This window comes from Lethenteron reissneri, chromosome 39, assembly GCF_015708825.2.
Source record: "Lethenteron reissneri isolate LAM-NWPU_2019-01 chromosome 39, ASM1570882v1, whole genome shotgun sequence".
NCBI classification, from domain to species: domain Eukaryota; kingdom Metazoa; phylum Chordata; class Hyperoartia; order Petromyzontiformes; family Petromyzontidae; genus Lethenteron; species Lethenteron reissneri.
Window position 1 is genome coordinate 10670454 of NC_083817.1, and position 15234 is coordinate 10685687.

At 49.2% G+C, this 15234-nt stretch overlaps 1 protein-coding gene across 1 annotated transcript in view; it reads right to left on the bottom strand.

Moving 5' to 3' along the window:
• Positions 1–429: 429 nt before the first annotated feature.
• LOC133351889 (microtubule-associated serine/threonine-protein kinase 2-like) overlaps positions 430–15234 on the bottom strand; it is an 18866-nt gene continuing 4061 nt past the window's right edge. Inside the window, 13 exon segments of the mRNA XM_061567466.1 lie at positions 430–5439; positions 5988–6352; positions 7460–7647; positions 8088–8224; positions 9614–9736; positions 10245–10471; positions 11572–11625; positions 11628–11805; positions 11807–11851; positions 11948–11980; positions 12843–13158; positions 14259–14437; positions 15094–15194. Of these exon segments, the coding sequence (XP_061423450.1) occupies positions 3481–5439; positions 5988–6352; positions 7460–7647; positions 8088–8224; positions 9614–9736; positions 10245–10471; positions 11572–11625; positions 11628–11805; positions 11807–11851; positions 11948–11980; positions 12843–13158; positions 14259–14437; positions 15094–15194 (3905 nt within the window). The 3' untranslated portion in view covers positions 430–3480.

Here is a 15234-nt window from a genome sequence, read left to right on the forward strand (position 1 = left end):
AACAACCTCGACCACAGGTTATCAACCGCACTGGCACCACACCTCTTACAAGCATTTGCAACAATAACATCAAACACCTCTGCTAAATATTTACATTCATGAGAGACCCTGCTTCTGTCACGTACACACACTATATTAATTGGTTCCATGAGTGTATTCTTGCTATATACACATGAACACACAGGGGAGGTTAAATTTTATTTTTGAGAATGGGATTCTAAGAGTATGTAAACACTTGCCATTCAAAGACAATGTTTTTTCAGTGGAAATAAATGACAATTTTGTGTTTTTTCTTGTTGAGAATTATCAACCACTTGGCCAACTGTCGTTCACGATAAAAATTTTCCAATGGGAAATGTGCAAAGTGTGCACAGTAAAATGGACTCGGACTGGAATCGTACTTATACAAGTCACCAGAAAGCCGTGAACAATTGTCAAAGTTGCTTTATACAGACGTTATAAACATGAACCAGCAAAAACACAGTGGGGCTTTAAAATTGAGGCTTTATAATCTAAATAACTTTTTGGTTTGTGAATTTGGCAAATGACGTCCAAATAATATCAGAACATTTATTTGCTGTTGGCAGATGGGCAATCTAAGTCAAAATGCTGCACTGACACCTGTGTAACACAATGACATCATCACTGTTAATTTTCTCATTGTTACCCGACTTCACTGCAGTGTAATATGTAAATGCATGGCTTGTAAGTGGCTTTACAAGAATCCAGGATAACATTTGATCATTACGCCTTTTGCAGCATCTAATTCTCAAAAGTGAGCCCAATCTGTGTGTATTTTCCCAGTTAATGAGATGGACTATCATGTAGTTTATCATTATCTATGCTTATCCACATGAGTTCGCTTTCCCCAAACTATCGGAAAGCCATAACATGCAGAGCACATGAAAATTTAAATCGATTCCTCTGCCACAGTCATAGCCTCATGTAAGGAAACATGTATTTCTTTTGCATGCACTTGTAGTGTGTAAATGGGCTCAACACGCATACATGCTCCGACTCGCACAAATACACAGAGGTACACAACAGACCTTACAGACTTTCAAGGCAAGTTCATACGAACGGCAGTTGCCCTTCAAAGGGTGCAGCGCACCGCGATCCCTGGCAGACACCAGCAGAAAAGGAATCTGAAAGCTGGCGTATTCTGCTCAATTATATTGCCATTTAATGTAATTAACTTTTGTAACCAGTCACACCAAGTAAACCGTGGAGATATGATGCTTTTTTTTTCTTTGATAAAAATAATAATAACACAAAATGGAAAGCATTTACTGATTGCGAAGTAAATAAAAACCATAAAATATTATTGAACGTGGCCACGCATCTCACGACACTGGAATGCGCACTTTCTTCATTCGCAGTGTAAAGCAGAATCCCAAGCGGCACAACCTAGTTTCCATGTCACAATATGTCATCGATAAATTACATTTGCAATCTGGGCTTAATTTTAAAGCAGCAGGTGGCTTAATTGAAATTCACCAAATTCCTGGCCAGATCACGGTAAAATGTATTTTATTCAGTTTTTTCGTTTTTCACACTGATATGTTGCACCACACTGTGCTTTCAGCCATACAGTGCCATTCTGCTGCGATTCTCTTGCATCTCGCAGATCTTTCCTTCCTGCTCTGTTCAGGAATGGGAGAAAAAAAAAACTCTCCACTGCAAACAGACCATTTGTGTCCTCGTGTTCTGAGACCGTGTGCAAAATGTGTGTGATAAAAAACCGGCCCATGTGAATGTTTCACCAAATTACATTGAATACGAATTATAATATATTCCAATTGTCCATTTATTCTCCAGGCCAGGCCTTTATTGTATGATAAAGATTCTTCCATACTCTTTGGGATCTCCACTGTCATTATGGCCAGACCAGTGGTGACATACCCACATCTGATTCACCGGATGCCAGCAATCCCATAGCCAACAGTAACCGTAAACCGAGTGATGGCGAGTTCACGAAACTTCCAACAGCTAAATGAAAAGAATGGTACACTCACAATATATATTGAAACACCACACATGCCTGGAGTATGCATGTTCACCGGGATGATAATGAAAGGAGTGAGATCTCAGAATACTGTGAGACAAAGTTTGCATTTACAGCTGGATTTTTTTTTACCTCTGGCTTTCTTGTTATCCAAGAAGCAGTTTTTTTCTTTTTAGAAACCAACTATACGGAAACCAATATTCGTCTGCAAGCAATGGAGCAGACTTAAAATGTGTTACCTGTATTCCCATGATCGGATTCCTTTATATTCCTAAATATTTATCCAGGCCTCAACCAAATTGGTCAAATTGGGATCCATTTGTGTTTGGTCCCCACACAGTCTGCAGGAGGAACGTTTTTTTTTTTAAACATTCTTCCAGTCGCAAAGCCAGACAGTATGCAGTGTCCGAGGTGTGGTGAAACTTACTTAAACGAGCCGGAAAATGTTCTGACTGGAGCCGTTTGACTTGCGTATGCACCGCAAAGAAAACTAAGACAATATTTCTGAACGTGACACCATTCTCAGAACCTACGATTCCACTGCAGAGCCAAGCACACAGCTGCTGGGGCCAAAAGGAGCACTACCTATTCTATAATTCGTTGGCTTCACTTACAAAGCTCAACACTGCCAAATGCCAAGTAATGCATAAATACTGTATACTATTTACATACACATACATACAGCTTTCAAGTATTTCAGTGTAAAAAGAATAACACTCAACCTAAAGAGACAAGCAATGTGAGCAATACGTGCAGCCACACTGCAAAGCGGACTAACATGTTTTATGTACAACGGCACAGCCAACAGCACCGACACCACCACAGGCAGAAGCAGATAACTCGAGACAAACTGCTAACTACAAGATGGACCAACAGACTCGTCCGTTCAACCGCTACAACCCTCCCGATATACGTGCACTACCGATGTCAAGTCACCGCAACCAGTGGAGCAAGCGGTGTACTGAGGGTTCCAATTTTTTCTCCCCTCTGCATTTCAATGCAATGGTGCTTGTATGTGTGTCACACTCATCCAAATCTCCAAATTAATTAATTAAATATGTGGGTGACACCGATTACCCAACTGGCCTAGCAATTCAACACTAATAAAAAAAAAACTACGAGTTTGCAACACCTGCTTCAAGCGAATATCACAGGGAACAAGCTACCAGGGACGTGGGTTTAGGGGTCAGAGGTTAATGGGATCATGGTCCAACAGGGGTGAGGTTTTGCCTTGAGAGAATTGGGTTGTGGTCAGGGGCAGTTAGCACAGGGGAGAGCGGGGATGAATGTGTTTTTTTTCGACAAGGAATCCATAAACGAGCGGGACTCAGGATGAAGGGATGGTCAGCAAGAGCCACAATGACAGTGCTGAGGCAGGCGGGGTTTGTGGGAAACTAATTTCAGGGGAAACAATAAAAGTCAAACCGCAGCACGGCGTAGTAAACATGCTAATATCCCTTGATTTGCTTCTTTGTCTACACTAATTTCTTGCTGCTTCCCGGTGCTTTAGACTTTCCGTCCATCTCCTTGGGCTGGGGATCACTACTCATCCTTTCCTCCACCCTCAGTGTTGGTGGTGGTGGATGCTGCAATGGAGGCTGCGGTGGAGGCTGTGGTGGAAGCTGCGGTGGCAATGGTGGCACGAAGGCTGCGGCCTCTGCATCTGCTGGGAATGTTGTCGGCGCCCAGGAAAACGGACGCTTCCGCTCCGGCGCTGGGGAGCCGGGGCGCAGCACCCGCCGCTCCCTCTCCGACACTGCCACCACTGCCTTCGCCTCCCAGCTCGGCAAAGAAGACACGAGTGGCCTCAGCGCTGGGTTTCGTTCGCCCACTCCGGGTGCCGTGCGAGCGACCGCCTTGGCTGTTGCGCTATCTCCGGGCTCTGTGCCAAGCTCCCTGTCAGGCGCCGGTCTCCCCCCGGGGCCGACCTTTGACGACGACAGCAAAATCCTTTCGAGTGCGGATATGGCGTCGCTCGAACAGACTAGCGGGTGCCCGGCCAGCCCAGCGGTCGCCCTCGCCTCCGCGTGGAACTCGCCCTTGGCTTGCTGAGAGTCCCTCTTGTTGAGCGTCGAGACGGATGCCGAGCGTGTGAAACACTGGCCCAACATGGCTTTCGGCGGGTCCAGCAGGATCCCCTGCAGGTCCAAAATGACCTTCGACGCCATGGCATCCTCTGCCTTTCCCAACGACGTGGGGGCCACGCTGCTGCCCGCACTGATGGATGCTTCTGCCTGCCGCTTCGAGGGCCCTGGCTTGCCTGCTGACACCGCTGGCTCCTTGCTCATCGACGTCGATGCCTCCCTCGCTGTGGCTGCCGTTCCTAACCCAGCTACAGGTGCTGGTGATGATTTGACCATTCCCTCAACCAGGGAGCTGCTCCTCCGCTCAGCTGACCGCAGGATTCCAGGGCGATAGTTGGTGAGCGCCGAGTCTGTTTGGACACCCTGGTCCATCCGCGGCACCTGCTCTGGTTTTGAACCCACTTCGGATTTTGCTCCAGAGGGAAAGGTGTCTGGCAGCTTCTGCTGGACCAACTTATCTGCTGTTGCCCCCATCACTACTGCTGCTGCTGCTCCTGTAGCTTCCACGGGAAGAACCACGGAATTGCCTTGTTCGAGATTTTTTATCACAGTTTGGCTTGACGTAGCGCTGTCGACACTCGCTTGATCGATATCGTTAGACAACTCAATCTTTGGCACGGTCTCTTGCTGCGTTATGCGTTTGTCCGTATGTGTCCTCAGGTCTGGCCTGAGATCAACGTCTGGCTCCTTGTCCTGGCAGAGCCCCACGCGATCGCAGCTCTCCATCGCGCCCGCGGCCTTCCCCTCGGACACAGGCGAGGAGCGCTTTGGCATCGCCAGCTGTGCGGAGTCTTTAACCGGCGTCATCGCCGTTCCAGCCTCTTGGACTGCCCCCTTGGCGGCGCCCCCCGGGACGCAGCGCCCCGGCTCGCCACAGCCATGTCCGGCGGCATCGCAGCCATCCGCAGTTTTGTCCGAGTCGCCCGTGCTCTCGCCCTCCGTCTCCGAGTCGCTGCCCTCCTCGATGGCCTCGATCTCCTGCTTGGGCAGCTTGCTCTTGTCGGCCCTGGCTGACAGGCAGCCTTCGCGGTGGTGACGCTCGCGCTCCTCCCCGTCGTCGTGCTCCTGGCGGGACAGCTTGCGCAGGCAGCCGCGCTCGGGCCGCGACGCGTCCTCCTTGCGCAGGTCGCACGGGTCGGGCTTGCGACAAAGCGGCGTGTGCTGTGCCTGCCCTTGCTGTTGCTGTTGCTGCTGCTGCTGCAGCTGCTGTAACTGCTGCTGCTGCTGTTGCTTCTTGTCGGAATTGTAGACGGAGGCGAGACGCTCAGCCGACTGCACGCGCTTCAGCAGTGGGGATCGCGGGGGCTCGGCGCTCTTGGGACGCGTGGACTGGGAGGCATTCACAAATACCTGTGTGTGGAGGTGGGAAAGCAAAACAACAACACGTGGTATGTCTGTCAAGAGAGCAAGCTGGATTTTAACACAAGGCAAAGAAACATCCTTTCAAAGAACCTACATTCAGTAAACGCTCATGTCATATGTCATGGATGCTAATATACGAATATGAAGCTTTGTTCATTGAATACATGGCAGTGCCATCACTGTAGTGCCATGATGACAAGATTCATCATAGTTTGTCTTCTTTCTCATTAACAAATCTTTTCATTAATATAAAACAGCCGTGGATGATGCACAGCCCAGGCATGTCTCTACAAACAAGAACATATTGTGTTTTTGGGTTGAGATTTCCTTTATGTACATGGAGGGCCACACCGCGTTCTACCAGGCCTGGCTAGAAGCCGCAGAACCACACCGGCGTTCGTCGCACCGTATCCAGTGAACGGCACAGCAACCCGCACTTCTGCACGTGCCGCCACACAGTCCACATCCCACTCGCTGCGCCTGTGCATGCACATGATCGATCAAACGATCGCTAGTTCGCTCACTCCATCTCTCACCTGCCGTATGACGGTGGGCGGCGACGAGTGCATCTTGCCCACGCCGGCGCCGGCCGCGAGCCCGGGATGGCAGAGCGCGGGCGACGGCGTGGGTGTGGGCGACTCGGAGCGCGAGGGCGGAGGGGACCCGGACGCTCCGGTTCCGGCCGCCGTCCCCGTGGCGCTGGAGCAAGGTCGCCCGGGGGACGGTGTCCGCGCCAGCGGCGACAGGGGGATGCTGCTGGCTGACTTGCGGCGCGGCGAGCGGTACGTGCGCTGCACTTTGGGCGCCAGCCCCTGCAGGGTGCTGGGTCGGATGTGTCCCGAGCCCGCGGGGGAGTTAGGGGTGCTGGAACACGGGGAGCTGCTCGGAGACGACGTACCTCCTGGTGATGGCAGATGGGTAAAGAGTGGGAGGGGGGGAATGTGGGTACACACGCGGGCACCCGTTAGGACTCTCAGCGGCAGAGTGTATGTATGTATGTAGAACTTCTTTTGCACCGTACGTAGCCAACCGTGCTAATCGGAGGTGCTAATCGGAGAGTGGGTGGGAGAGTGCAGCTCCCTACTGTGCTTTTCAGATGACAAAAAAAACCCATCACAATAATTTCAGTTCTGCAATGAATTTAGCAAAATTTCTGCTCTGAAGATTAAAATACGGGTTTAACTGTCAAGCGATGATCATTCGCATTGTGGCACAGGGTGTAGTGCTGCTTGCTATTGTGAGGGAATTAGGTCACTTCAAGAGATTTCAGAGATAATTTAGTTATATCCGCTTCTGTGCGCCATTCTCTAATGTGAAGAGTTGTGCCGATAAGAGATCCATCCAATTGGATACTTAGTCTCATGACACAACATCGATAGCCCAATGGAGATACAATTGCAGAAGACGCTATATACAAAATATTAAAATGACTTTCATTTAAAAAAAAATTATCATCATACCTAATTGAAACAAAAGTTTACTTTTTATATAATATAGATACAAACACAAATTGGGGAAGGAACTTTTATGTGGTTTAGCATTTCTTCAATGAAAGACAAAATGAATCATATTTACTGTTTAAGGCAGACAGAAAGTGTGCGAGGACAAAATCCCAGCACAGGGTGGAGATGATGAAACGGGAATGTGAGTACCTCAATCTGACAAAGAAATATGAATGCAAGTGTGGCATTGAGTGTGAGAGGTTGAAGCATGGTAGACAGAGAATCTACTGTCATTGGTGAATAAAATAGGCAAAAAGCACGGTCGTTCAATCGCGGTAAATCGGTCGATCATTTGGTGAATTTGTTGGTGGTTTGGTCAAGGGTCAATTCAACAGTCTTTTGGTAACGGTGAATTAGTCATTAAACAGAGTGAATTAGCGGGCTGCTGCAACAGACTGAACGGGGTTGGTTGTGCAGTCAGGGTGAACGCGATTGGCTGCTCAGTCAGGGTGAACGCGGTTGTTCATTATCGCATTGAAGGAGGAACAACCGAAGGAGCGCCTCACCGGAGTGTGCCGAGTCTGGGGTGGAGCGGTAGCACTGCGGAGGCGAGCGTGGAGACAGGCTGTGCGTGGGCGAACCCGGCACGCTCTCGCTGGACGACAGCGAGCGGTTGAGGGACGACAGGCTGCGGCTCGTCTGCAGCAACGTCACCTGGCGTGTCACCTTGCGAAACAGCGGCGTGCGCTTGCGACTGTGTGGTGCGGGGCAGTTGGGGGCGTAGAAGGCACAGGGGTACAAACGCGGTGAGTTGTTGGTGTTGACAGCTCAGGGTTTAGTGACGTCAAACAGATAAATACAATCAATTGGTCTGCACTTTTGTTGCTTTATACATTGGGAAATGCTTGACCATACTTCAGAAATGAAAGATTGTACGTGAAATAAAGATCATATTAACTGCATGTGAATGGGTCAGATTTGTGAACATCTTTGAGAAAATGACAGTTACACCATACAAGAATCCCTCAATTGGGCTTTAGGTGTTTCATTGGTCACCTCAGACAGGTGACATTCGGAATATGCGGCGTTGTACAGTACGGGAAAACATATCCGGTGTCTGCCTGCCGCGAGCGAGGTTAACAAAATCATCTATTAATGTCCGCTGCTCCTTGAGCTCCACGACCGCTCTCTCACTTGTCGGTTCCCTCCTTCTTCTTGCTCTTCTTGCTGCGCCGAGCCATCCTGGACTTGTAGCTGCCGCGCCGTGCAGGCCCCACCTTAATGGACGTGTTCTCAAACGGCGTCGTCGCGATGGACACCTTGTAGCCGCTCTACAGCAGATGACGAGCAAAGCGCAAAAGGGCAACACACACACACATAGGAGTGAGCCTTAACGAGCAAGTTGGCCAGGTGGCTTAGGAGTCAGACATTAGAGACAGCACTGCTGAGATCCAGGGTTTTAATCTGGGGCAGCCACCCGTGATTAAAATGTGTCGGAATGTAGTGAAAGTGATAAACTTAGCCTGATCACCAATGGCCGCAACAACAACAAATCCGTCACGTCAAATTTGGTTCTGCACTTCATTTGGTGAACAAAATAGATAAGCAGACTGTACATCTCCTAAGTCTGTCTGTCAACATAAACAATAAAAGCATTTTTTAAACACAACCATCAGCTTTACAGTTGTGAGAGTGCATCATTTCAGCAGTATTGATTCAAATACAAGCAACAGAGGCTTGTTTTTTTATGTGGAGCGATATATGAAAGAGGCATGTTTTCTGATTAACTATTTTACATTACTTAGTCTCCACAATGACGGCAATGACATTTTCATTTGGCTTAAATTCAGGGAGAAGAATTAAAATATTTTATTTACTGTAATGCGACGATCATTTACTCTCTGTGGCGGGGTTGGTGGAAAATGCTGCCCCCTACTGCGTGAACCAGAGGTAGGTCACTTGAAGAGATCTCAGGTCTGGTTTGCACTGCTCTGCGAAAGATCCTCATGGATTCATCTCATGATGCCGAGAGTCCAGGTGGGATACCATGAGGGAAATAGACAAAATAAATTTTATTTTCATGTACACGATTTGACGCGTGTATCGTAGGCAAAGTAAGATTCAATGACTCGTTACATAGATGGCTACATGATCTCGATTACATTTTTATTCTTATTCCTATTACAAAAGGCATGGAAGATTTTGATTTTTTTTTATATTACCAGGTAAGGCCCACTGAGCTATAGAGCTCTTTTTCAGAAGAAGCATTGCCACATATGATAGCTCAACGAAGTGGCTTATCATGTGGATATTTATAGCAGCCAAATACTCTAAACGCATGTTTCTAAATGTGGAGGGAAAAAACGAGGAACTGAAGAAAAATCCACGCAACCACGGGGAGAACATGCAAATTCCAAACATATGGACATATGTTTGGATCAAACCCACGACCTGGAAACCAGGCGAGGTAATTAACAACTCGCCACCGTGGCAATATTCTCCCGGCTTCCCTGCCACATGTGAAAAAATATGTCATCAAATCGGTGACCGAATACGATAATCGCCTCCCTCTCCAAAAACCAATGGCAAAATACTGATCAGCCCTTACAAGGCGCCCAGTCAATACACCACAAGTAGTTGCTTTACAAATGCCATATGAAAGAAAACATAGCAGGAGGCCAGCAGGAGCTGTGGGGAGGATGAGGAAGTGGTGTCGTCACCTTCAGGATGAGTTCCACCACCTCTGTGTGCACCAGGCCGTGCACGGGCTCCCCGTTGACGTGCGTGATGAGGTCACCCGCGCGCAGTCCGGCCTCGTTGGCTGGGCTGCCCTCTTCCACGTTCTGCCACGGTCAAGAGAGCAGCAGCAGCCGCCACAAAGAGCGAGCCACAAAAAAGTCACAAAAAGCAAACAAATTAGGAAAAAATGTGCATATGGATGGATTATGCAACGCTTTCCAAAATCGGAAGTATTTAATGAGCAGGATGGAAGTGGATTGCAATTAGTCTTATTAGCTGGGTTTGTTTCCCAAGTTTTTATTCATTTGGCCGATTTTCAATAAGCTGAGTCCCTAGTTGCAAAAAAACTTTATTCTAAAGAAAAAAACTTTATTCTAAAGTTTTTTCAATATTCGACGGACACCTCCCTCTGCTCGTCATTCCATCTTTGTCTCCGTTCGTCCACGTTGTGGTCTGAGTTGATCTCGCCGTTTTTCTTTAACTCTGTCGGCTTCACAAGACCTCTGTCAAAGCGAACAACCACTGCTATGGTCCCTCTCCCCATCTATCGCCCCACCAATGATTATTTCTTCTCTTTTGAATCCACCCAGCGTGCGACCCTGACTCACTCACCCACACGACGTGGTGCACAGAGTAGACGTCCGAGTCGCCCATGTAGACGCGGATGGCGCGCAGCGTGAAGCCGTACTTCTTGCCGGCGCGGTGGATCACGACGGGCGAGCGCAGCGCCCCCAGCGCCGGGGAGAAGTCCCGCGATGGGGACGAGTCTCGCGACGATGGATTCGACGACAGCGAGCGCGGGGACATGGGGCTTGCCAGTGGGGAGCCCACGTACTGCTCTGTAGCACGCCAACGTGCGCACACACATCCGCACGTAAGCAAACGACCCAGAGATGCACACATGCACCCGCTGGCGCGTCCATACCACTGCACGTAGCCGCACTGTTCCAAATGTGAGAGGATTACATGGGTTCCGACATGTAATGTAGACGGAACTTTAGCTGTCTGCTCCGGCATGCCTAACATGAGCTCTAAGCTCTGCAAAGTGTGTCAGTGAGAAACAAGACGCGTTACAATCAAGAGTATAGTTATTGCCACGTGACTGACATAACTGCCACACCGTCTGATTCGGATTTTAGCATCTCCATGAAGTGACATGACAACAGCAATGTGACGGAGCTACTTATTGTGACCTTCACATATTTTCTTCACATGAACGCAGCTATTAGAACATGGAGTTGAGCCCAAAATACACATCCAAAGTTTGTATATGATAAAATCCATTTTTTTTGTGTATTTAATGGAAAATATGACAATTCGCACTTGTAATTCACCACTGTGGAGTCAAGAATTTAAGGATCACAAAGACTCACGTGACAATGAAGTGGCCAGAAGACGGCAGTACAGCAAGTGGGTTAGTGAAACTGCACTTGTGCCCTTATACAATATGAGCTATAAGAGCACAAGTATTCCACGCACATGTACCGAATACTGTCACGCTTACAACATGCCTTTTTATTTGTTTTTTCTTCAGTGGTAAGGAAGCTGGTGTGTATTTGTAATGGAAAAACGCATTTACTTATTTACAAGTAGTCCTATAATGCTCAGGTTTGTGTCTCCAAGTTTTGGGAAACGCTCTGATCAATTTTGTTAATGTTTTGGTAAATCGAGTCCTTGAGATCAGCATAACTTTAAAACACAGGCTTGTTTATACCGGATCATCTTTACAAGAGTTATTATCATTTCTGGACAGACGGGCGGATATACAGAACTAAAGTATACGCACTTAACCTGAGGTGGAAAGTATTCAAAATTAACTGAGCAATCACGCCACCCCGCAGGACTTTCTCGAATACACGAATACCCATTTGCTCGGCGAGGCTTCGCTAAACGAGTAACGTTTTCTGCGGTGGGGCGAGTGCGCCATCAGGCGTCTCACCGGAGGGAATGACGAGCGAGAGCGCGCTGTGCGACGCCGACTTGATGACCTTGTGAGCGGCTTGGCCTTGCGCCGCTCGGGGGCCGGTCCCCCGACGGCCGGCGTCGCCCCGGCCTCCCCCGACATGAGCCGGTGGCGCGCGCGCCGCACCGCCAGGTCGCTCGTCGCCTTGGCCGACGTCGACGACGCGGCCGCAGACGCGGCGCCGTCCAGCAGCGAGCAGTCGGCGCTGTCCACCACGGGAACGGGCGGGGCCCTCCAAGACGTCCGGTGCCGCTCTCTACTGCGCCGGGACGAGGGGGGGGGGGCGGGATACCAAGGTGGTGAGATGTTGACTACTTCGCCGAGTGTACAGGAGGTCCTGAACGATCCTGACGACTGTATATATGGAGTTTGCACGTCTCCCCCCCTGTGGTCGTGTGGATTTTTCTCCGGGTCCTCCAGTTTTTCCCTTCACATTTCGAATCAATGTGCATTTAGAGTAGTTGGCTGATATACATTTCCACATGATAAGCAACTTCGCTGAGCTATCACTTGTGGCCAGGTTGTTTCTGAAAAACAGCTATATATCTCGGGAGGCCGTACCTGGTAAAATAGCATTTTTATATTTCAGTTTAGTTTAGAGAATTGGGTTGGAAGGCAAGACAACTTTCTGGCGAAACTCCCATAATTATCGAAGCATCATTGCCACGTCAGTGAACGACACGGACCCTGGAGATGGTACAACAGGTACACTTACTTCTGCAGTGAGTTGAATAGGTGTGTCCTCTCATGGTGGGGATAATATTATTTTTTTAAGGTGCACCTCGATATTTTTAGTTGAGTACAATTATTGCATTCTATACAAGTAAACATATTTCAAAATGATGGCCTGCAGATTTCACAAGATGAGCATGTGGTAGGCTGACAAGCCCAAGGACATGTGGTCACCGATTGTGTCGGGTTCCCACGTGCTCCGATCGTGGTGACCTTGAGAGCTTTTCATGTCTAGGCTGTGTTAGTGAGCAGGGTAGTAGGGCTGAATCCTGTTAGTTCGAGCCACCTGCCACTGATGCCTCTGCAACGACGTGGTACTCTGCATGTGATTATCAGATGGGTGTTTAGTTCGAGCCTTCAAGGTTTTTGGCCGTTTAAGTTAATATTTTATGCCAGAATGGTAACTGTTCCATTTACGGAAGGTTTCCCCATCGGTGGTAAGAGCCGCCGAGCGTGGCCGTCTCTCCCGGACAGTGTGGGAGCTGCTGTTATCGCCGCCAGCCTCTCCTCGCTGCACGTCGGGGTGTGTGGGCGTGCCCGCCAGCCTCCTCCGTCAGCGCCAGCTCTCCGATGGTGAGCAGCGCCTGCGTGGCGCCGGACTTGCTGCCGCTCCGTGCGACGGGCGCGTGCGACGACGTCGCACCTCCTCCGCCCATTATCGCGACTGCCGCTGCGGCCGCCGTGCAGGCCGCCTCGCCCTCCTGGTCTTCGAGCGCGATGGCGAAGCGCGGCATGTCGAGCAGCGCCGAGCGCCGGCGCCGCACCGTCACGGGCGGGCTCCCGTCGCTCTCCGTGTGCGACGACTCCGAGCCCGACAGACGCTTGCGAAGGCTGGGGATTGAGACAGACGGACGCCGGTCGCGTCACACGCGTCGACAGAGAAAATAAGCAGCGCGCGGACAAATGCCGTCTAATCACACAGCTCTGGCCAGTGAAGCTGCCGTGAAAACAGTAACAGGACATGACACCAGAGGGTAACAAAGAAAACCAATCGCATTGCTGGAAAATGTTAAAGTTACTCAACTTACACAAAAAGGGAAATTCATATTGTCACAAGTCATATCTCCTACTCATTATTAGTAACTCTCTCTCCTCATTACCGATAATTCGTAACCTCAATGATCAAGCTACTCCATTCTCTGCAGCTTTGGCCTCTGCTATAACATTGGTACAACTGTCCTGCCAGTTGCCAATGTTCCACTGTACCATTTGTGTTGCAGTAGGTTTTTATAAGACCATTGCAAAACCCTCTTCCTCCAGGCTTAGGACTGGAATAACCCACCCGGCAGCCTCCCTCCAGGGAAGAAGACGGACTATTTAACACAGGCAAGATTATCTGGATTTGGTCACGTGTTGAGCATTTCTTCTTCTGCTGCTGCTGCACAACCTTGAGAGAATAAATGCTCAACATGCAGCTCGACTTGGAAACCCACACTTGGATGTCAGGGAGACTGCTGGAAAAGATCTTCAAAACATCGGCTCGGACATCACCAGAGGCACTTTGCAAAGCGTTGGACAGGAACGAGTGGAGACGCTGGACTGCCATGTGCAAACATGCAAGGGCTGAGTAGCGAGTCCTCTGGGTTAAATGCGCAACGATACAAACGGGAGGAGGTGTGGAGTATCATAAAAGTTTTTTGGGTTAGATCGCCTAAGTATAAATGTGCAGTGAATCTGCCACCACCTGACACAGCCAATTAATAAGGTTTGTAATGCAAACAAAACGTGCCAATTAGTTACTACTTCAGCACACCGGTGTGTTGGTGTGCTGAAGTGTGTTTAGTGCCTGTGTTGGGTGGCGGCGGGCTAAAATATAGACATCTATATTTACGTGATCTAACCCAAAGAAACCTTTATTATGGATAAATTGGTCTCGAAAGCTTTTATATTAAACCAGAGCGGAGTATGGCAAACGCAACAACGCCGCTCACATTTCTGGCGAACCGAGCATCCAGCCCTTGTCGTGCGCGCGCAGCGTGACGAGGCTGCCGCGCTCATCCTTGTCCTCGCTGGCGCTGCGCTTGGGCGTCGGGGTGGGCGTAGGCGTCGCGGGCGTGGTGGGGATGCGCCGATCGTCGTGGTGGGACAGACGCTCCATGCTGCTGTAAACCTAGTAGGAGAGGCAGGCAGAGCGAGGCAGGGGACCGTTTGAGTTTGTTTGATACACTCGTCACAATTGCAGCCTGGGTGAACATCCTTAGAGGACCAGAGTTACACGGTACTGGGCATGTCCTCCATCTGATAAGTTATGTCTTCATTTCTCTCCTCACCCCCTCTCTCAAGATCATCTCCAGGATCTGGTCTAGATCGCTAGTCCTTCTCTACAATTCATCTTGTAGTACCCAAAGTGGTCTTCATAATTTCCCTCCAAGTTCGGAGTTTGAAACCATTCTACCAATATATGATTTTTTGTACCGACCCATGGAATTAAAGTGATTTTTAAAATATTTAATTGCTACATAAAATGAAATTCAGTTCATGTGAAAGTGTATGTGAGGTTTTTTTCTGTAATGCTCACATATATGTTTAAGTTAGATCAGCAAGATGTAGGAAGAGTGAACAATGTAGGGAGGCCTTCATCCAGCAGTGAATTGACAAAGGGTGATAATATATTTCTGCTCTATTTATTATTTACATTGAGTGTGTGGATATGAGCACAGCCCCTCCAATGTGCTGCGTTCCCTATGATTACCACCAGGTAAGCAAGGGATGCACGGAGGCCTGGCCCGTGCCGCAGTGTCAGCAGCCCGCAGGGCCGTGGCGTACCTTGAAGCGGGGCGAGCAGGAGGAGAACTGCCTCATCTCGAGTGGCTCCTCGTCGTTTGTGTCGTCCTCGGAGTCCAGGTGGTGATAGCGATCCGAGCGCGCTGCGCAAGCGCACGACACAAAATGGAAAAAGATCCCTCG